A 14,962-nucleotide genomic window follows, 5' to 3' on the forward strand; every position below is an offset into this window, starting at 1 on the left:
AAGTGAATGATGAATGGATTCTAATTTGAATTATACCTTGAATTTTCTCTGGCCCATAAGAAAATACAAATTCCACCTTGCCGTATTCTGGAAATCGATCATCTGAAAAAGGAGAAAAACAAAATGGGCACTCAATTTCTAAAAAGGACTCCATAAAAGGTTTTCTTCTAGAAAAGATTAAAATAATACACATACACATTGATAATATATTAAGTTATATATTTATATGAAATATAAATATATATAAAATTAAGTCTCTTGCCCTCCCTTGACCCAGTCCTACTTACCTGAGGTAATCATTTCTAACCATTTCTATTTCTTGTTCTACTAGTGGTTACCTCTAAGACTCTAAATATTAGCCAGTTTTTATGTCACTATTTTTAGGTACATAAGTTTTAAATAATCCCCATTGATTCACCACTATGAAAATGAATAATTTGGCTCACTTTACTACTCCTACCTCCCTTCTTCTAAAGTCTGGTATTATTCTCATCATCATCATTTATTCTACTGATTACATTTGAAACTTTAAGTACTATAGTTAAGCCTTTATTTCTTGATCTGTCCCTTTTTAATATATTTTTATTGATTTCAGAGAGAAGAAGGGAGGAGAGAGGGATAGAAACATCAATGATGAGAGAGAATCATTAATCGCTGCCTCCTGTATGCCCCCCACTGGGGATCGAGCCCGCAACCTGGGCATGTGTCCTGACTGGGAATTGAACCATGACCTCCTGGTTCATAGGCCAATGCTCAACCACTGAGCCACACCAGCTGGGCTTGATCTGTTAATTTTTTATGGTGTCTTGACACCCTCTATGTAGGAGAAGGAATTTGTGCCCCTCCCTTTCTTCCATCTTTCACCAACCCCACCTTTATTGTGTCAACTATTCCTTTATTGTTCCTTGTTAAGATTGATAACATTCATTCTGTTCTATAATTATAACAGCATCTTCTGCTTTTGCCTTCCTGCCTCCAGTGCAGGGAAACACATCACAGGGCACATCCTTCTCCTACACCAGCCAGACTACACAAGGGGATCATTCCCCTCCTCCTCCAAGTCCCAGCCCCGCTCTCCGCTCCCTCCCTTAGCCCAATCTGGACACAGATCATCATACACTGTGAAGTTATCAGGATGGTGTCCACTCCCTGGGGCACCCATCATGCCTGTACATGTCTCTATCACTGCAGGCATCACTTTGTAGTGTCATGTTTGTGTGTCTCATCCTTCCATAAGACTGAGGTTATGGACTCACCTCTTTCTCATTGCATCCCTAAGATCTAGCACACGCCTGGCACATATAGACACACAAGTGATGCTTGGTGATGGATGGACGACAGATGAATGGGTGGATGGATTTGAATAGGTGGGTGGACAGATAGATTAATGGATAGATAAATGGATAAAAACATGAACAAGTGGATAAGTGGAGGAGTAGATGGATAGATTTAGATGGGTGGGTAGATGGATGGGTAGGTATATGGGAGGTAAGTGGATGGATTGACAGATGGATGGATCAGCGGATAGGTAAATGGATGGATAGATGGATTTGGATTAATGAGTGTATAGATGGATAACTTTAGATGGGTAGGTGTGTAGATGGGTAGATGCACGGACAAGTGAATAGATGGATGAATGGATAGATAGATGTGGATATGTTCCAGTCCTGAATGTGATGTAGACAAAACCTCAAAAGAATAGAGAAAAGAAACAAAGGGAGACATCCCCCTGACCACCTCCCTTCCCTCAGAAACAGTTCCCCTTCACTGCTGCCATGCCCCCCCCCCCACCCATAATTGCTCTTCTACCCTGTGATAGAATTACCCCTTGCTAGGTCTACCTCTCCACTCAATGAGCCCACCTTTGAAGGCATCATCAAGGTCTTCCTTCCCAAACACAACCCCCAGGTCATGGATGGCGCAGGTGTGGAACTGCACACGGAAGATGACGTCTCGGGCTGGGCTCCGGAATTTCTTGTGGTAGCACTTCAGCTGGGCGAGAAAGAGAGCACAGCCCATCAGGCGCCCACGGGTGGGAAACCGGGTCCCAGGGAGCTTCTTTACCAGCTCCAAGACTGGGCCTCCCAGGCTCACCCCAAACCCAGTGAGGGAGAGGTCACCAACACAAACAGGATCTCAGAGCCTCTGGGGAAACTTCTAGAAGAGCAGAGAGTTGGAGGCCAGTCTTATCCCATGGGGATAAAACTGCCTCTCAAGAATTTCCTGCACACAGATCAGAATGGAAAAAGTAGGAGTGGATTTAAATTGATGGGGGAAGGGCTGAAGCTAGAATTGAGGGAGTCCTTGTCACCAGTAAGAAGCCAGGAGGTAAGAGCTCCCACTGGGAGACATTTCCCTGGAGCTGTTCCAGAATTAGAGGTAAGCCCAGCGGGCATCCAACTCCGAGGCCGGAGAATGCACAAGCATTGTCAGAGGCTGCACGGCCTTGCAGGAACCCTGAGAGCCTACAACACTAAGGCTGGTGGCCCACCAGGAGTGAGGTCTTGTCTGGAGAGCAGGAGGAGCGCAGGAAGAGAGATGGGAGAAAAATAAACGAGGAGGAGGGGCTAGAGCCAGAGGGGCAGCGCTCACCAAGATGTCTCCCTTCAAGAGCAGCCCAGGCTCGATGGTGATGCAGATGCTGGTCTGGCTGTCTCCTTGGACGTTGCTGTGAGGAAGAGGCGGGCAGAGAGAGAGGGACAGCTGGAGGGGGGCAGGCAGTGCTTTTCTCCCTGCTGCCCCTCTGCCACCAGGCTACTAGGAAACCTGGCCGACTTCATCCCTTAGCCCTCTCCTGGAAGAGATTCAAGGCAGCAGCCACCACCACCACACACACACACACCACCTACCACCAACACGCCACCACAAACAAATATACACACACACACACACACGCCTCTGCTCCTGGTCCTCAGCCTCGGAGCTTTGGCATCCGGGACTCTCATGCCCGTGGAATACTTACTAGATGCCAGATGTGTAAACAGGTTGCATGGCCTGGTAGATCCGGAGAAATGGCCGACACCCTGTAAGGAAGGGTGGTGTTAGCTACAACAGTAGGAATTGTGGGAAGAGGGAGAGGAGTGAAGGAGGTGGGGGAGAAAGAAAGGAGGGGGAGAGAAAGGGGAAGGAGAAAAGATGAAGGAGAAATGGAAAGAGGCGGAGGAAGAAATACTAGCTTTTCATTTGAAAGGCACTTTAAGTTGACAAAAACATTTCCCATCCACTATCTGCCAGCAGGTGTTGCAAGTATCAAACCCATTCTGCAAATGATAAACTGGGGCTAAAGAAAGCTTGGGAAGTGGTGCCATTGAGACTCCAATCCAAGCCTATGTTTTTACCATGGCTGCCTCTTCAGAGAAGGTGAAGGAAGACAGGAGGGGCTGGGAAGCCAGAGGCTGGGGTCAGTACCTCCTTTAGACTCGAAGTTGGGGATGCCATGCATGATCACATGGTGCAGAAACAAGGGCTTGTTGTTCATTTTGATGGTGCCAGAGAGCAGGCCGCTGAAGTAATGCACATACCTGGAGCAGGGACAGGGGCAGTTTCAGCCAAGGAGGTCTGAGCCGGGGCCGAGCCATCCCATATTCTTTTCCACCATAACACTGCCCTAGGTTGCCTGCCTAGCCCCCACCAATGCCCCCAGGCCTCCAGGTAGCTGAGGTCTCAGCCCAGCACAGTCCTCCCTTGTTGTCTGGAGCTCCAAGTAGGGAGAAAAAGCAGGTTCTGTAAGACCTGGAGCTGGGTGGAGCCAAACCCCCTACTTGGGGTTCTCCAGCGCCCCCTGGTGGTCAACGTGAGCATCTCTTTCCTGCTTCACTCCCAGCCCAGGAATCTCCTGCTGGACCATTCCTCCCACACATCCCTGACAGGCATCCTTCAACTGCTCACTACTACACAAGGCAGGCTGATCCACTATCAAATAACTCTGACACCCCTATACTGAGCCCAAACCAAGCTGACATTTATACGCACAGACCCTGGGTCAGCTCCACATAGTCCCACCAGCCACATGACACTCCAGCAAACAGTAAGAGCATAATAATTATAGTCTTTCACTTTTTAAGATAATGCTAAGTGTATGAAAATCCACCTAGAGCATTTCATTAGGTGTTGGAAGATATCTAACTTCCACTAAGTATTTCTATCTCTAGGGTCAACATCTCCCAATTTTTTTAACAAAGATCTTGTTAGAAGAATGGAAGGATTAACCTATCCCACTCCTTCTAAACAGAACGAAAAAATTAGGTTCATAAAGGCTCATTAGCCTCCCAGAGACACACAGCAAGAACACACAAAGCTGAGAGTGAATGGGGAGAGAAGGAAAAAAGTCTGACTCCAATGCATCTGCCAGAACAGAGGCTAATCCTTCCACCACTGGCCAGCACTTCCTCCTTCTCTGACTGGCCAGAGGACGCCAAGCTGAGCCAATCAGAATGCATCTGAGACTCTGAGGGAGCCAACATGGGCTTTTGAAGTGGGTGAGACCAGAACCCACATGACCATGATAATAGTCCCCTCCTATATCTTGACTCCCTGGCCCATCTCCAGGCCCGTGGGCCTCTGTCCCTGGGCCAGGGTGGGGCCACTTAGGACAACCCTAGCAAGATAATCTGATGGGCAGCACCAGCTCCTATTCAGGCCCCTGCCCAGCCCCCAGCCCCATTACTCAAAGCGGAAACCTGGAATGGCGGGTTCCTATCAGAACTTCTGATCGTGCCAACAGGATGTGTCTGTGTGCTGGGGACAATGAGTCCGGGGGTGGGGTGACAATGAATGGGGGAGCTGCAGGCCAAGCTCCTCCCTCTTTCTCTGCCTGCCCTCTTCTCCTCAACAGCCTCATTCCTTACCAGTGACACTGACAAGAAGGCAGGAGTGGCAATGAGTGCATGGTAAACCCAACAGTTGCACTTTCACATTTGGGAACAAACAGAATTTCCCACCCATAAGCAGATGTGGGTGCAGATATGAGCTGCAAGGCAGACACAGATAATGTACACACACACACACACACACACACACACACAAAGCACTGTGGAATCCCTGCATAATCCTATTCCTGAGAGGTAACAGTGATCCCCATTCTCCAGGGTTTCAGCTTCAGAGATGTGACTACTCGGCCTGCTCTCTCCAAGCCATGTTGTACCACTGTAACATCATGCTCCTCTATTTGTACCCCTTATCCTTCAAGGGCAAGGGCCAGACTCATAACCAAGGCTGACAGCCATAAGTGGCAAGCCAGGGACTGAGGAGAGGGTACTTGAGTGACAGCTCTTCCCTCCCTGAGACTTCTTTCCTGGGAACACTCTCATGGACCCACAGCTGCTGTGTCTGGCAGCCTAGCCAGAATTTTCTGCACATAAAGGCATCCGGTTTCTGATCCAGCTGACCTGAGGCTGCCTACCGGCTGTCTTGTACCAATTGTAAGACCCTGCGTTGCCTGAGGACTCACTCATTTCTGCTAGGGCTTCCCACTCCAATGGCGGAAACCATCCCCAGCAGTGCCAGCACACTTCTAGAAAGGCAAGCAATATACGAGTGATGTGAGTTGGGGACACCCAACCCGGAGAGTCTGGGAAGCCCCCGGACATGCAGCAAAGGGGTCCTGCTGGCCAAGTGTTCCTAAGGGCTAGGAAAGCAATAGGACACTGTGACCTCCCGGCCTAGACCCTGTACCCCAGCCCTTCACTTAGATGCTTCCTTCTCCCTTCTCAAACCTCACCTCACACATCACCTTCTCAGAAAAGTGGGTCCCTTTGAATCAGCCCCTCGTGCCCACTCCCATCACGCTCTTGCCCATCATGTTCTGTTTTGGTTTACCCCCTTCAAAGCACTTCTCACTCTCTGAAATGACCGTGATGGCTAATTTTTGTGGGTGTCAACCACCAGAAGGTAAGCCCCAAGAGACCTTGCCTGAGAGATTCAGCACCATAGCCTTAGCGTGTAGCCCAACACGACACATCACAGACAGGTGTGATGGGCCCACAGCTCTGGCCACACAGGGGGAAGGCCAGAGTCCAACTCTCCAGTTCTCCACTCTGGGTCTGGGACTCCACCATTCTGGCTCCCACTCACATGCAGCCCCCCAAGGCCCACCTGATCCTGACACTACCTGTGCCTTCTTGTGAATCAGACATCACTAAACAGCATGCAACCCACAGAGCTGAATCCAGGGGGAGCCCTCAGCATGGTGGATGGCACAGCCAGGGGGGAGGTCCCAAGTACATTCTGGCTCTGCCACTGCTCTCTGTGGGCCCTGGCCACGTCACATCCCTTCCCTCTGGGCTCAGGCTACCCTCCTGTAAAATGGGGATGCCCTGGATCGTCATGTGGTAGGTCGGCATTACTCAGCTTTGGGCTCAAATTCCCCTCCTCTGAGAGGTATTCCCTGACCATGTGTGGGGAGCTGATATAGGGTTAAGCCTCGGACTGACCTGTGGGCAAAGTCACAAACAAGTCCCAGCTTAGAGGGCACAGTCCTCTTAGCATAATTAGGCTTGACCTTATGATGCTCCCTAGATCTTACTCGGGAAGCTAATGGGCTGAGGGAAGTGCAACAAGAACAAAAACAAGTGAAACTCACAAGAAGAGTGTAAACAAGTGAAACTCACAAGAACTGTGTAACTATGGAAACCACTACCTTGTTTACCTCTCACTATAAAATAAAGGCTCAGCTTGCCTTGGGATCTTTCTCTGTGGCCTCAGCCAGACACAGGAAGATCCACGGAGACTAAGGAAAGCTAGAGAGTTCTGAACGCTGTCTCCGTGTAAAACATTCTTCGTCGACTCCGTCCACACCTTTGGGAACCCCTGGACCGCTGGGGCTGGACCCCAGCAACCATGGTCATTAAAATAGCCCCATTCCCCTCCCTTCAGCTCTCAGCGCTGCAGCGCTCTCTCTTTCCTTCCTAGGATTAATCACGATCTGAAATTGTCTTGTCTGTGTATTTTCTGTATAGTGTCCATCCTTCTCAGTAGAGTATCACCTCACAAGGGGCAATGGATTTTGTCCCATTCAACTAGATATCTCTAGCGTTTGGAGCATAGCAGACTGCCTGAAATTTGCCAAATGAATGACTGCCTCAGTCCCTGCCCTGCTTCCTGCCTGGGCTGTTGTGCACTCCAATGAGACCACGTGGTTGAGTGCCCTCGATAAAGTTTTTAAAGCACACCCAGTAAAAAGTGACTGTTATCAAGAGTGTATGTGACCTCCCTGGGCAGGTGGCAGGGACCTCAGCTTCCTGTAGACTCATCCAAACACTGAAGCGATCCTGCTTCCAAGACCAAGAATGGCACAGCCTCCTCATACAATCCGCCTTCTTATACCCAAACCAACGTGTCCCCCACCGATGCCCCCACTGCTCTCCAGTACCAGCCTCAGGAGCCAACTGCCCTGCCCACCTGTGGGCACATACACAGCTGCTCATGGGCTCACCCATGTCCCTGATCTCAGACCCCTCCAGACTGGCCCCTGAACATGCATATTTAGTACACCCTCACCGAGGCATGCTGTTCCATCCCCCGTGGGTCCATGAGGCTAGTCCCCACACATAGCGAGCACACACATGTGCACTGGGCTGTGACCCACCTTCTCTGGGACGGCTGGCCAATGGGTACAATCTTATCCTCATAGAACCGCTTCATTGCAAACCGGTCCAGTGCCTGGTCAGCGCTGGGGGGAAAGACAGGTGGTGAGAGGAGCCAACATCCAAGTGCAAGAGCCCCTCCGGCCCCCTCCCCGCTCCCCAGACCCGCAGAGTCCTGCAGCCACCCTGTGCTGAGGTGCTTTCAGGAAAAGAGCACCCTGGCAGCTCGCAATCCTGTGTGCTGTGCGGGGGGCTTTGGAGCTAGACAGCTGGGAGCCCATCGCTAGTCCACCACTTCAGCACTATCCTTAGGGCAGGTTATTTAATCTTCCTGAAACTGATTTTTTTTTATTTCATGTCAAATGAGAGGGATAGTTGCCTTCCTCCTCAAAGTTTGTTATGGCGATCAAGTGGGCTAACATCTCTAAAGAGCTTGGCGCCTATAGACACATAGTAGGTGCACAGCAAGTGTGCACCAGTAAGCAAAGATTAGGCTAAGACAGATTTCTTAAAGTTGTAAAATTGCCATCCTACTGGCAAGCCCTCCACAGAACCCTCTACCCATCCTCAGAGCGTTCAGAGAGATCATCTTAAAATGTAGTGACTGGTCCCATAGCTTGCCCCTTCTTGACTCTCCCAACCACTTCCCATCACTCTTAGAAAAAACCCAAAGTCCTTATCGAGTCCTACAAGGCTTGCCCCCTTCCAGCTTCACTTCCTACTCCTCATTTCCTCACTCACTCAGCTCAAAACCTGCCAGCCCCTCGCATGGCATTCCCACCACAGGCCTTGTCCCTTCCTCCTCTCTCTGCCTGGGAAGTTCCCTCCCAGACTTTATGTGACTCAGCCGGTCCCGCTCTCCTCCGCCTAATTCGAGTCTCTGCTCAAATATTACCTCCTCCAGAGGCCTCCTCTGACCTCTGTCATGCTCTGGTCTCCATTCTTTCACAGATCTTACCACCTGCTATTACGGATACACTTGCTTATATACTTAGAGTCCGTGGGACAGTGGCCTGGCTCTGCCCACTGCTGTATCCCAGCACCTAGAACAGTGTGTGGCTGTTCAGTAACTACTATTCAGTCTAGAGAATAAACCAATGAGTGAATGGATCCCTCTGCCTCTCTGCAAAATGGAATCAAAACAGGGCACTGCTGGTTTACTAGTCTTGCCCCAAACCCCTAAGTGGGAACAGGCCCTGCTGGCCAGGGACAGGGGGATGAATGAGATAACTCCCAGATGGTTTTGCTGGACCCAGATCTGATCCAGCATTTCCTGCAGACACCCTCCCTTCTCACCCAGGAAAACAGAAGGCAGTTTGGCAAGAAAAAGTGGCCCCAAGAATCTGGCTGGATGGGGTGTTCACGGATGGGCCCGTCTCCCAAGGCTGGACAATGGGGGGATGGACTCTCCTCTCTCCTGCTCTCCACACACAGGCTCCTGGGGTATGGCAGGCACCTTCCTTCCTCATCCTAAGAACCTCTCACGCCCTCTATCTTTATCCTCCCGCCCCAAGGAAGGGAGAAATCGTGGGTGGGTCAATATGCAGACAACAGAAGGCTCGGGGGCCCTCTTACCTGGCCGAAATGTTGCTGTAGTGCATGTAAGCGGCGATGACCACTCCTATCCTGCCTCGGTTTCCCTGAAAGAGCCCCCAAACACAAAAGCCTTTATTTCTAAGGCAGGCCTACTGCTCCCGTGCCCATCCAGAGCTTTGGAAGGAAGGGGCAGGGGCTGGAGAGAAGGGTGTGGCTCTAAGGGAGACCAGAAGGAGGGAGGGAGTATGGGGGAGGGAGGGGATATGGGGGAGGGAAAGGGTATGGGGGAGGGAGGGGGAAAGAAACACAGATGATCACCCACTACACTTGAGGGCCCCACACTTCCTGTGGGGGCCCCGGGGCAGGATCTACTATCCCTAGAAAGGAGAATACACAGACTTCCACACACACACAATCCAATGATACAGGCCAGGAGATACCCTCATCCATGGGCATGCGCACGCACGGTCACACACATACACGCGCGCGCACACACACACACACACACACACACACACACACACACACACACTCACACACCCTGCAGCCGACTCTGACCTTGTTGTGTAGAACGACGACATTGTGGGGAGCCAAGTGTCCATGGCTTTACAGACACTGCAGATCTTCTCCAGGGCTGGGGTGTGGAGGTCAGGCCAGCCAAATTCCAGTACCTGCGGCCCAAGCCAGGAGTGATAAGTGGCAGAAGCCCAGACGGTCAACCAGGGCAGTGGGGGCAGCACACACTCCACATGCTAGTACCGGGCAGTGGCCACCAGCGGCTGGGCCTTGGTTCCTGCCCTGCCTATCAGCCCAGCTGGGAGGTGGGGGTGTGGAGGGATAGGACAATGGCCAGGACCAGGGACCCTGTGCCTGAGTCTCAGCTCTGACACTGGCTTGCTGTGGGGCCCCAGCCAGTCATGGCCCTTCTCCTAGCCTCAATTTCTCATGTGTGAGTAAAACAAAGGCAAGGTCCCTTCCACATGACTCTGACCTCAAAATGTGACGGTGCCCCCAGCACTGCCCCCAAGTTCTGCTCCCACAGACAACCCCAAGGCCTGGCTCAGGGCGAGGGCAGAGCAAAGGGTCCCTGGCTATTCGTGGCTCTTTTCCAGGCCCTGGCCACACACACCATTGATTTTTCAGGTCAGCCCAGAGAAGCTGAAGGAGACAGAGGGCAGATCTGAACCCCAGTCTCCAGCTCCTCAAAACTTTTCTAAACTCACAGAACTTTACAGTAAAAGAGAACTTCTGCTTGGAAGGGCCCAGAGAATATACCTAATCCAGCCCGTCCACTTTCAGAGGTGCAAACTGAGGCCCAGAAAAGCGTGTCACCTTCCCAGGGTCACACAGCAACAGGCACCAGAATCGAGGAGCCGGGAGCAGGCACCATGCAGAGCCCGGCCCACGGCCCACAGGGTGAGCAAGTGAGAGCTGGCAGTGGGAAGGTCCACGTCGGCCATTCCTAGCTAGTTTAAAGCCAAGATACTTTCAAAGAAGCTAACAATCTCACAGCTCCAGCCTCACCCAGAGATCCTAAGAGCTCCCCAGGGAGGCAGAGCTGGGTAGAAATCATTGCATCGAGCTTTGCTTTCTGTAGTTCGTATTATGGAAACAATGAATAGATTCTTTCCCATTATCCAAGGAGAAGATGGCACTGTAATAGGCTTTGCAAACTGTCACAGCACTTTCCCTAAGACTCTGACGTGGGATCCGAGGGGCGAGGGGGATTGTCTGTTATCTCCCCTCCCAGGCGAAAAGACGCTCCCACCCTACTCAGCATGGGCTCACCTTGGTGTGGAGCTTCGTGATGTCAGGTCTTCGCTCAGAGAGGTTGAAAAGCTACAAGGAAGAAAAGGAAGAAATGGTGGAGGGGCTCACATGCTGCTCTCGCCCCTGCTGGAGATCCCACCCACACATGAGCTGGGATCAACAGGAACCCAACTATAGGTTCTCAGGATGGGGGGGTGGGGGGAGGGAGAAGTATAGACTCTCAGCTACTCCCCTCTGTGAGCGGACGTCCAGAACTAAAGATGAGAAGGGGAAGGAACCGGTCTCAGGTCCCATGTTCAGCGTTGGCCTTCCCTAGTTTCCATTCCACAGGTGGACTTTAGAAACTCACCCCATGAAGATGCAATGGCTCTGCGGTCAGACACCCCCCATCAGAGGATACAAACTGTCCTGGGTGGGCCCTCTCAGACCCTTGACATCCTCTCCCAGAAGACGTTCTCCGGCACCTAACCACAGCCCATGAGAATCCCCCAATCTCTGGAATTCCCGTCTCCACCTCTACCTCACTGCCTGGGAAACTCAAAGACCACTGTGCTGCCTCCTGGGGAGAAAAGACGACCCCACGGTCTGGTATAGGCAGGATGGAGGGAGGGTGGCATAGCACAGAGTCCCATGAAATCCTGGACTCCCAAAGTCAGGAAGGACCGTAGATGGCTTCTAGTCCACTCTTGAGCCCCATAATGGAACACACTTTATTATGTGAACAACAGCTACCACTTGAGTATCCACAGCCTGTCATACCCATGCTAAGAACTTTACATCTACCAGTTGGCTTCATTCTTTCAACCGTAAGACATGGATAGTATTATTAGACTCACTTTATAGATGGGGAACTTAAGGCTTAGTGAGGCTAAGTGGCCGAGATCAGTTACTTAATAAGAGCAGAGCCTGCATTCGAACCCAGGACTTTCTGATGTTTCAAACCAGGCTCTTAACAACGTCTGACACAGCTGATGGATGGGTGTCTGTAGTGAGTTGAATGGTGTCCCACAAAAATTCACATCCCCCTGAACTTCAGAATGTGACCTTATTTGGAAATAGGGCCTTTGCTGATGTAAGTAGTTAAGGATCTGGAGATGAGATCATCCCGAATTTAGGGTGAACCCTAAATCCAATGGCTGGTGTCCTTATAAGAAGAGGAAAGGACACACAGAGAGTCACAGGAAAGAAGGAAGGTCCTGTGACGACGGAGGCAGAGATCTGAGTGATGAAGCTACAAGCCGGGGGCCACCACGGATGCCGAAGCAACCAGCAGCCAGGAAGAGGCAAGGCAGGGTGCTCCCCTACACAATTCAGAGGAACATGGCCCTGCCAATACCTCAATTTGGACTTGTAGCCCCCAGAGCTGTGAAAAGTTAAATTCCGTTGTTTTAAGCCACCGAGGTTGTGGTAATTTGTTACAGCAACCCCAGGGACCTAATACAGCCTCCTACAGCCACCTCTGCTCACACAGCCAAGGGCAGCCCCTGAAGGTTGCACAGTCTGGTCTATTGGTCCAGTCGCATGTACCTCCCAGTAAAGTGGCCTACATTTGTTAGGTGACTCTCCTGGGCCAGGTACAGTCCCCATGTCAGCAACACAAGGTCCCTTACGACGCCTCTGCCACAACTCTGCCTTAAGACTTCTCATAGGTGCCAGCTCCACCACTTCCTGATACTGTGAACTTAAGCAGATACCCCACCTCTCTGAGCTCTAACAAAACCTGCTTTCTAGGCTGTCCTGAAGGTTAAATATGCGGAAAGCAGTTGGAACAAGGCCTGGCTTATAGTACGCGCTCCATAACATGAGCTCTTATTGTGATTCTCTCCTGGTCAACACACACACATGCACACACATGCATGCACACTACACACACACAAGCACGCACACACAGCAGTGAGGGGCAGGCAGAAAGGGCAGAGGGGCGCTGGCAAAGTGGCGAGAGGCCCATCCTCACCAGGTAGTTGCCTCCATGTTTGGACTTGAGCATCTGGGCCACCTCGCGGAGGTTGCTCCGGAAATTCTCCTCGTTGGCTGTGCTGGGGAAGGAGACGGCGATGATCCTCTCTGTGACGTACACTAGGTCCAGCTCACAACTGTCCTCCATGGTCTGGCTCACACTCATGTTTCTGGGAAGACTAGCAGAGGGGGTTGTAGATCAGAATCTAGTTCCCCAGGGCAAGGACCAGATATCTGCACCCCCTACACACTGTGCATGGCCCCCACATCCAACCCAGGGGGTTTGGCTGCTCCCAGACCCAGAGCCAAGGTCCGAGGCTTCCCCTAGCAAGGCCAGCTTGGGGCGCCAGAGAGAAAGAGCTGGGCAGGGGCTGGCAAGGATCTCAGGCTGTGTCAGAACCAAATGGTGATGACACCAATCCCAAGTGCCCGTCAGTTCTCTCAGCACTGCCTTCACCCAGATCCTAGAGGTCACAGCCAGGGCCAGAGCTGGCCAGGAACCCAGGAGCCCAGCTCTGCCCCCTGACACACTGCAGCCTGGTCTGGCGGAGTGTCTCCAAGGCTCCTGGGACAGCTGTGGAAGGGGAAAGAGAGGCTGAGTGAGTGCTCCCCAGCTCCCTGGCTGAGTCTTCTGCTGCCCTCCTTGGCTTCGGAGCTGTGGAGTGGGCGGGAGGCCTCTTGGGGGAAGGGGCAGCTCAGGTGACACGCTCACCTGGGCTCCAGGTGAGCCAGACCAGAGCACACATTCCAGCCCTCCCCGGAGGCAGGCCAACTCCTGCCCTTTGTTCCCTGGCCCGATCCCCACCTCTGGCAGCTCCCACACTCCAGCGCTGTGGCAGTGGCCTCCCTGATTGCTAAGGGCCCAGGAAGCAGAGGGTGCAGAGCCCCTGACATCCCAGCACCATCTGAGCTCCGTGGAGAGTAGAGAGCCACCTGAACTGGGCACTGGATGAGGGGAGGTAGGGGCTCACATCTTGACACCTCACCCAGCTTCTCTTCCAGGGGGAGGGTCCAAGGGCCCACTGGGGTGCTGATGGGAAGGGGGAATGGATCTTGAGATGCTGGAATTCCCTTCTGAAGCCCTGTAGCTTCTGGGGTCACCGCACACGCTCCCCATCCCGACACCTTCTTACCCATTAGCAGTCTCCTAGTGTCTGGCTTCCCCTCTCTGTCCGAGGTGGACAACTCACATTTCATTTTGATAACCTGTCACTACAGCGGGGTAAAGTTGAGACTGGAGGGCAGCAGGAGGAATACCACCAGGGTATTTCAAAGTGATGGGGCAGCACTGGGGAGGACCCCTAAGAAGTAGGGCAGAATCCCGGTCTCCACTAGGTTAACTCTGAGCCCAACTCTGTAGATGGGGTCTGGAGATGGGGGAGCTGGGGTGATGTGAGGCTTCTCCATGGTGGCAATGACAGGGACCAAGTGGTGGAAGGGCCGGTGGCTGCAGTAAGGTCCAGTGTGATTTGAGCTCTGAACCCCCGACATCCCTCATCCCCAAGAGGAGCTTCTCTGAGGCGGGCTCCTACCTCAGGTCATTGCCTGCACCAGGCAAAACAGCGCCACCGCCTGACCACCTCAGCACCACACTCCGCACCCGCCCACCCAAGGTGCTTCTCAGCTGGGGGGGGAGGAGGGGATCTTCTAAAGAGCAGATCAGGTCGGAGGGCAGCGGGTGGCTGGACCACAACCTGCTAAGGGTTTCAGTCACACACCAGGTTCCCTCTCCCTGGGACCCCATCTTCCTGGGGCCAGATTCTCACTCATCTCCGGAGCCTCAGGGGTGAAGGTGAGACAGAGAGAACCAGAAAAGCTGGGCGCAGGGAAAAGAGGCCGTGTCCGCGAGCCACCAAGGCCCCTGTGCGACCTCTAACAAGCCACCTCTGAAACTGTTTCTTCATCTGCCAAATGGGAATAAAACACTTACCTTGCAGGGCTGTTGCAAGGACTAGATGAATCATGCAGGTACGTAAAGAATTCGGCTCAAGGCTGGCTTCCAGCTAGAACCCAGAGCATGACCCTTTCCAAGCGGCATCCACCCACGCCCTCCAGGGAGGGTGCCACGGCTGCCCAGGCTTCCTACCACTGGCTTTATGACTTCGGTCTCGGAGACC

The 14,962-nt window shown here is 52.4% G+C and overlaps 1 protein-coding gene across 1 annotated transcript in view; it reads right to left on the bottom strand.

Annotated features, from left to right (window-relative positions):
• TNS1 (tensin 1) overlaps nucleotides 1-14,962 on the bottom strand; it is a 188,013-nt gene that overhangs the window by 74,155 nt on the left and 98,896 nt on the right. Inside the window, 11 exon segments of the mRNA XM_014462563.2 lie at nucleotides 37-102; nucleotides 1,863-1,992; nucleotides 2,593-2,668; nucleotides 2,963-3,023; nucleotides 3,409-3,521; nucleotides 7,586-7,669; nucleotides 9,159-9,223; nucleotides 9,678-9,709; nucleotides 9,712-9,790; nucleotides 10,908-10,958; nucleotides 12,844-13,024. Coding sequence (XP_014318049.2) covers nucleotides 37-102; nucleotides 1,863-1,992; nucleotides 2,593-2,668; nucleotides 2,963-3,023; nucleotides 3,409-3,521; nucleotides 7,586-7,669; nucleotides 9,159-9,223; nucleotides 9,678-9,709; nucleotides 9,712-9,790; nucleotides 10,908-10,958; nucleotides 12,844-13,024 — 938 coding nt within the window.

The sequence above is a fragment of the Myotis lucifugus genome, unplaced genomic scaffold, assembly GCF_000147115.1.
Source record: "Myotis lucifugus unplaced genomic scaffold, Myoluc2.0 scaffold_3, whole genome shotgun sequence".
Taxonomy (NCBI): domain Eukaryota; kingdom Metazoa; phylum Chordata; class Mammalia; order Chiroptera; family Vespertilionidae; genus Myotis; species Myotis lucifugus.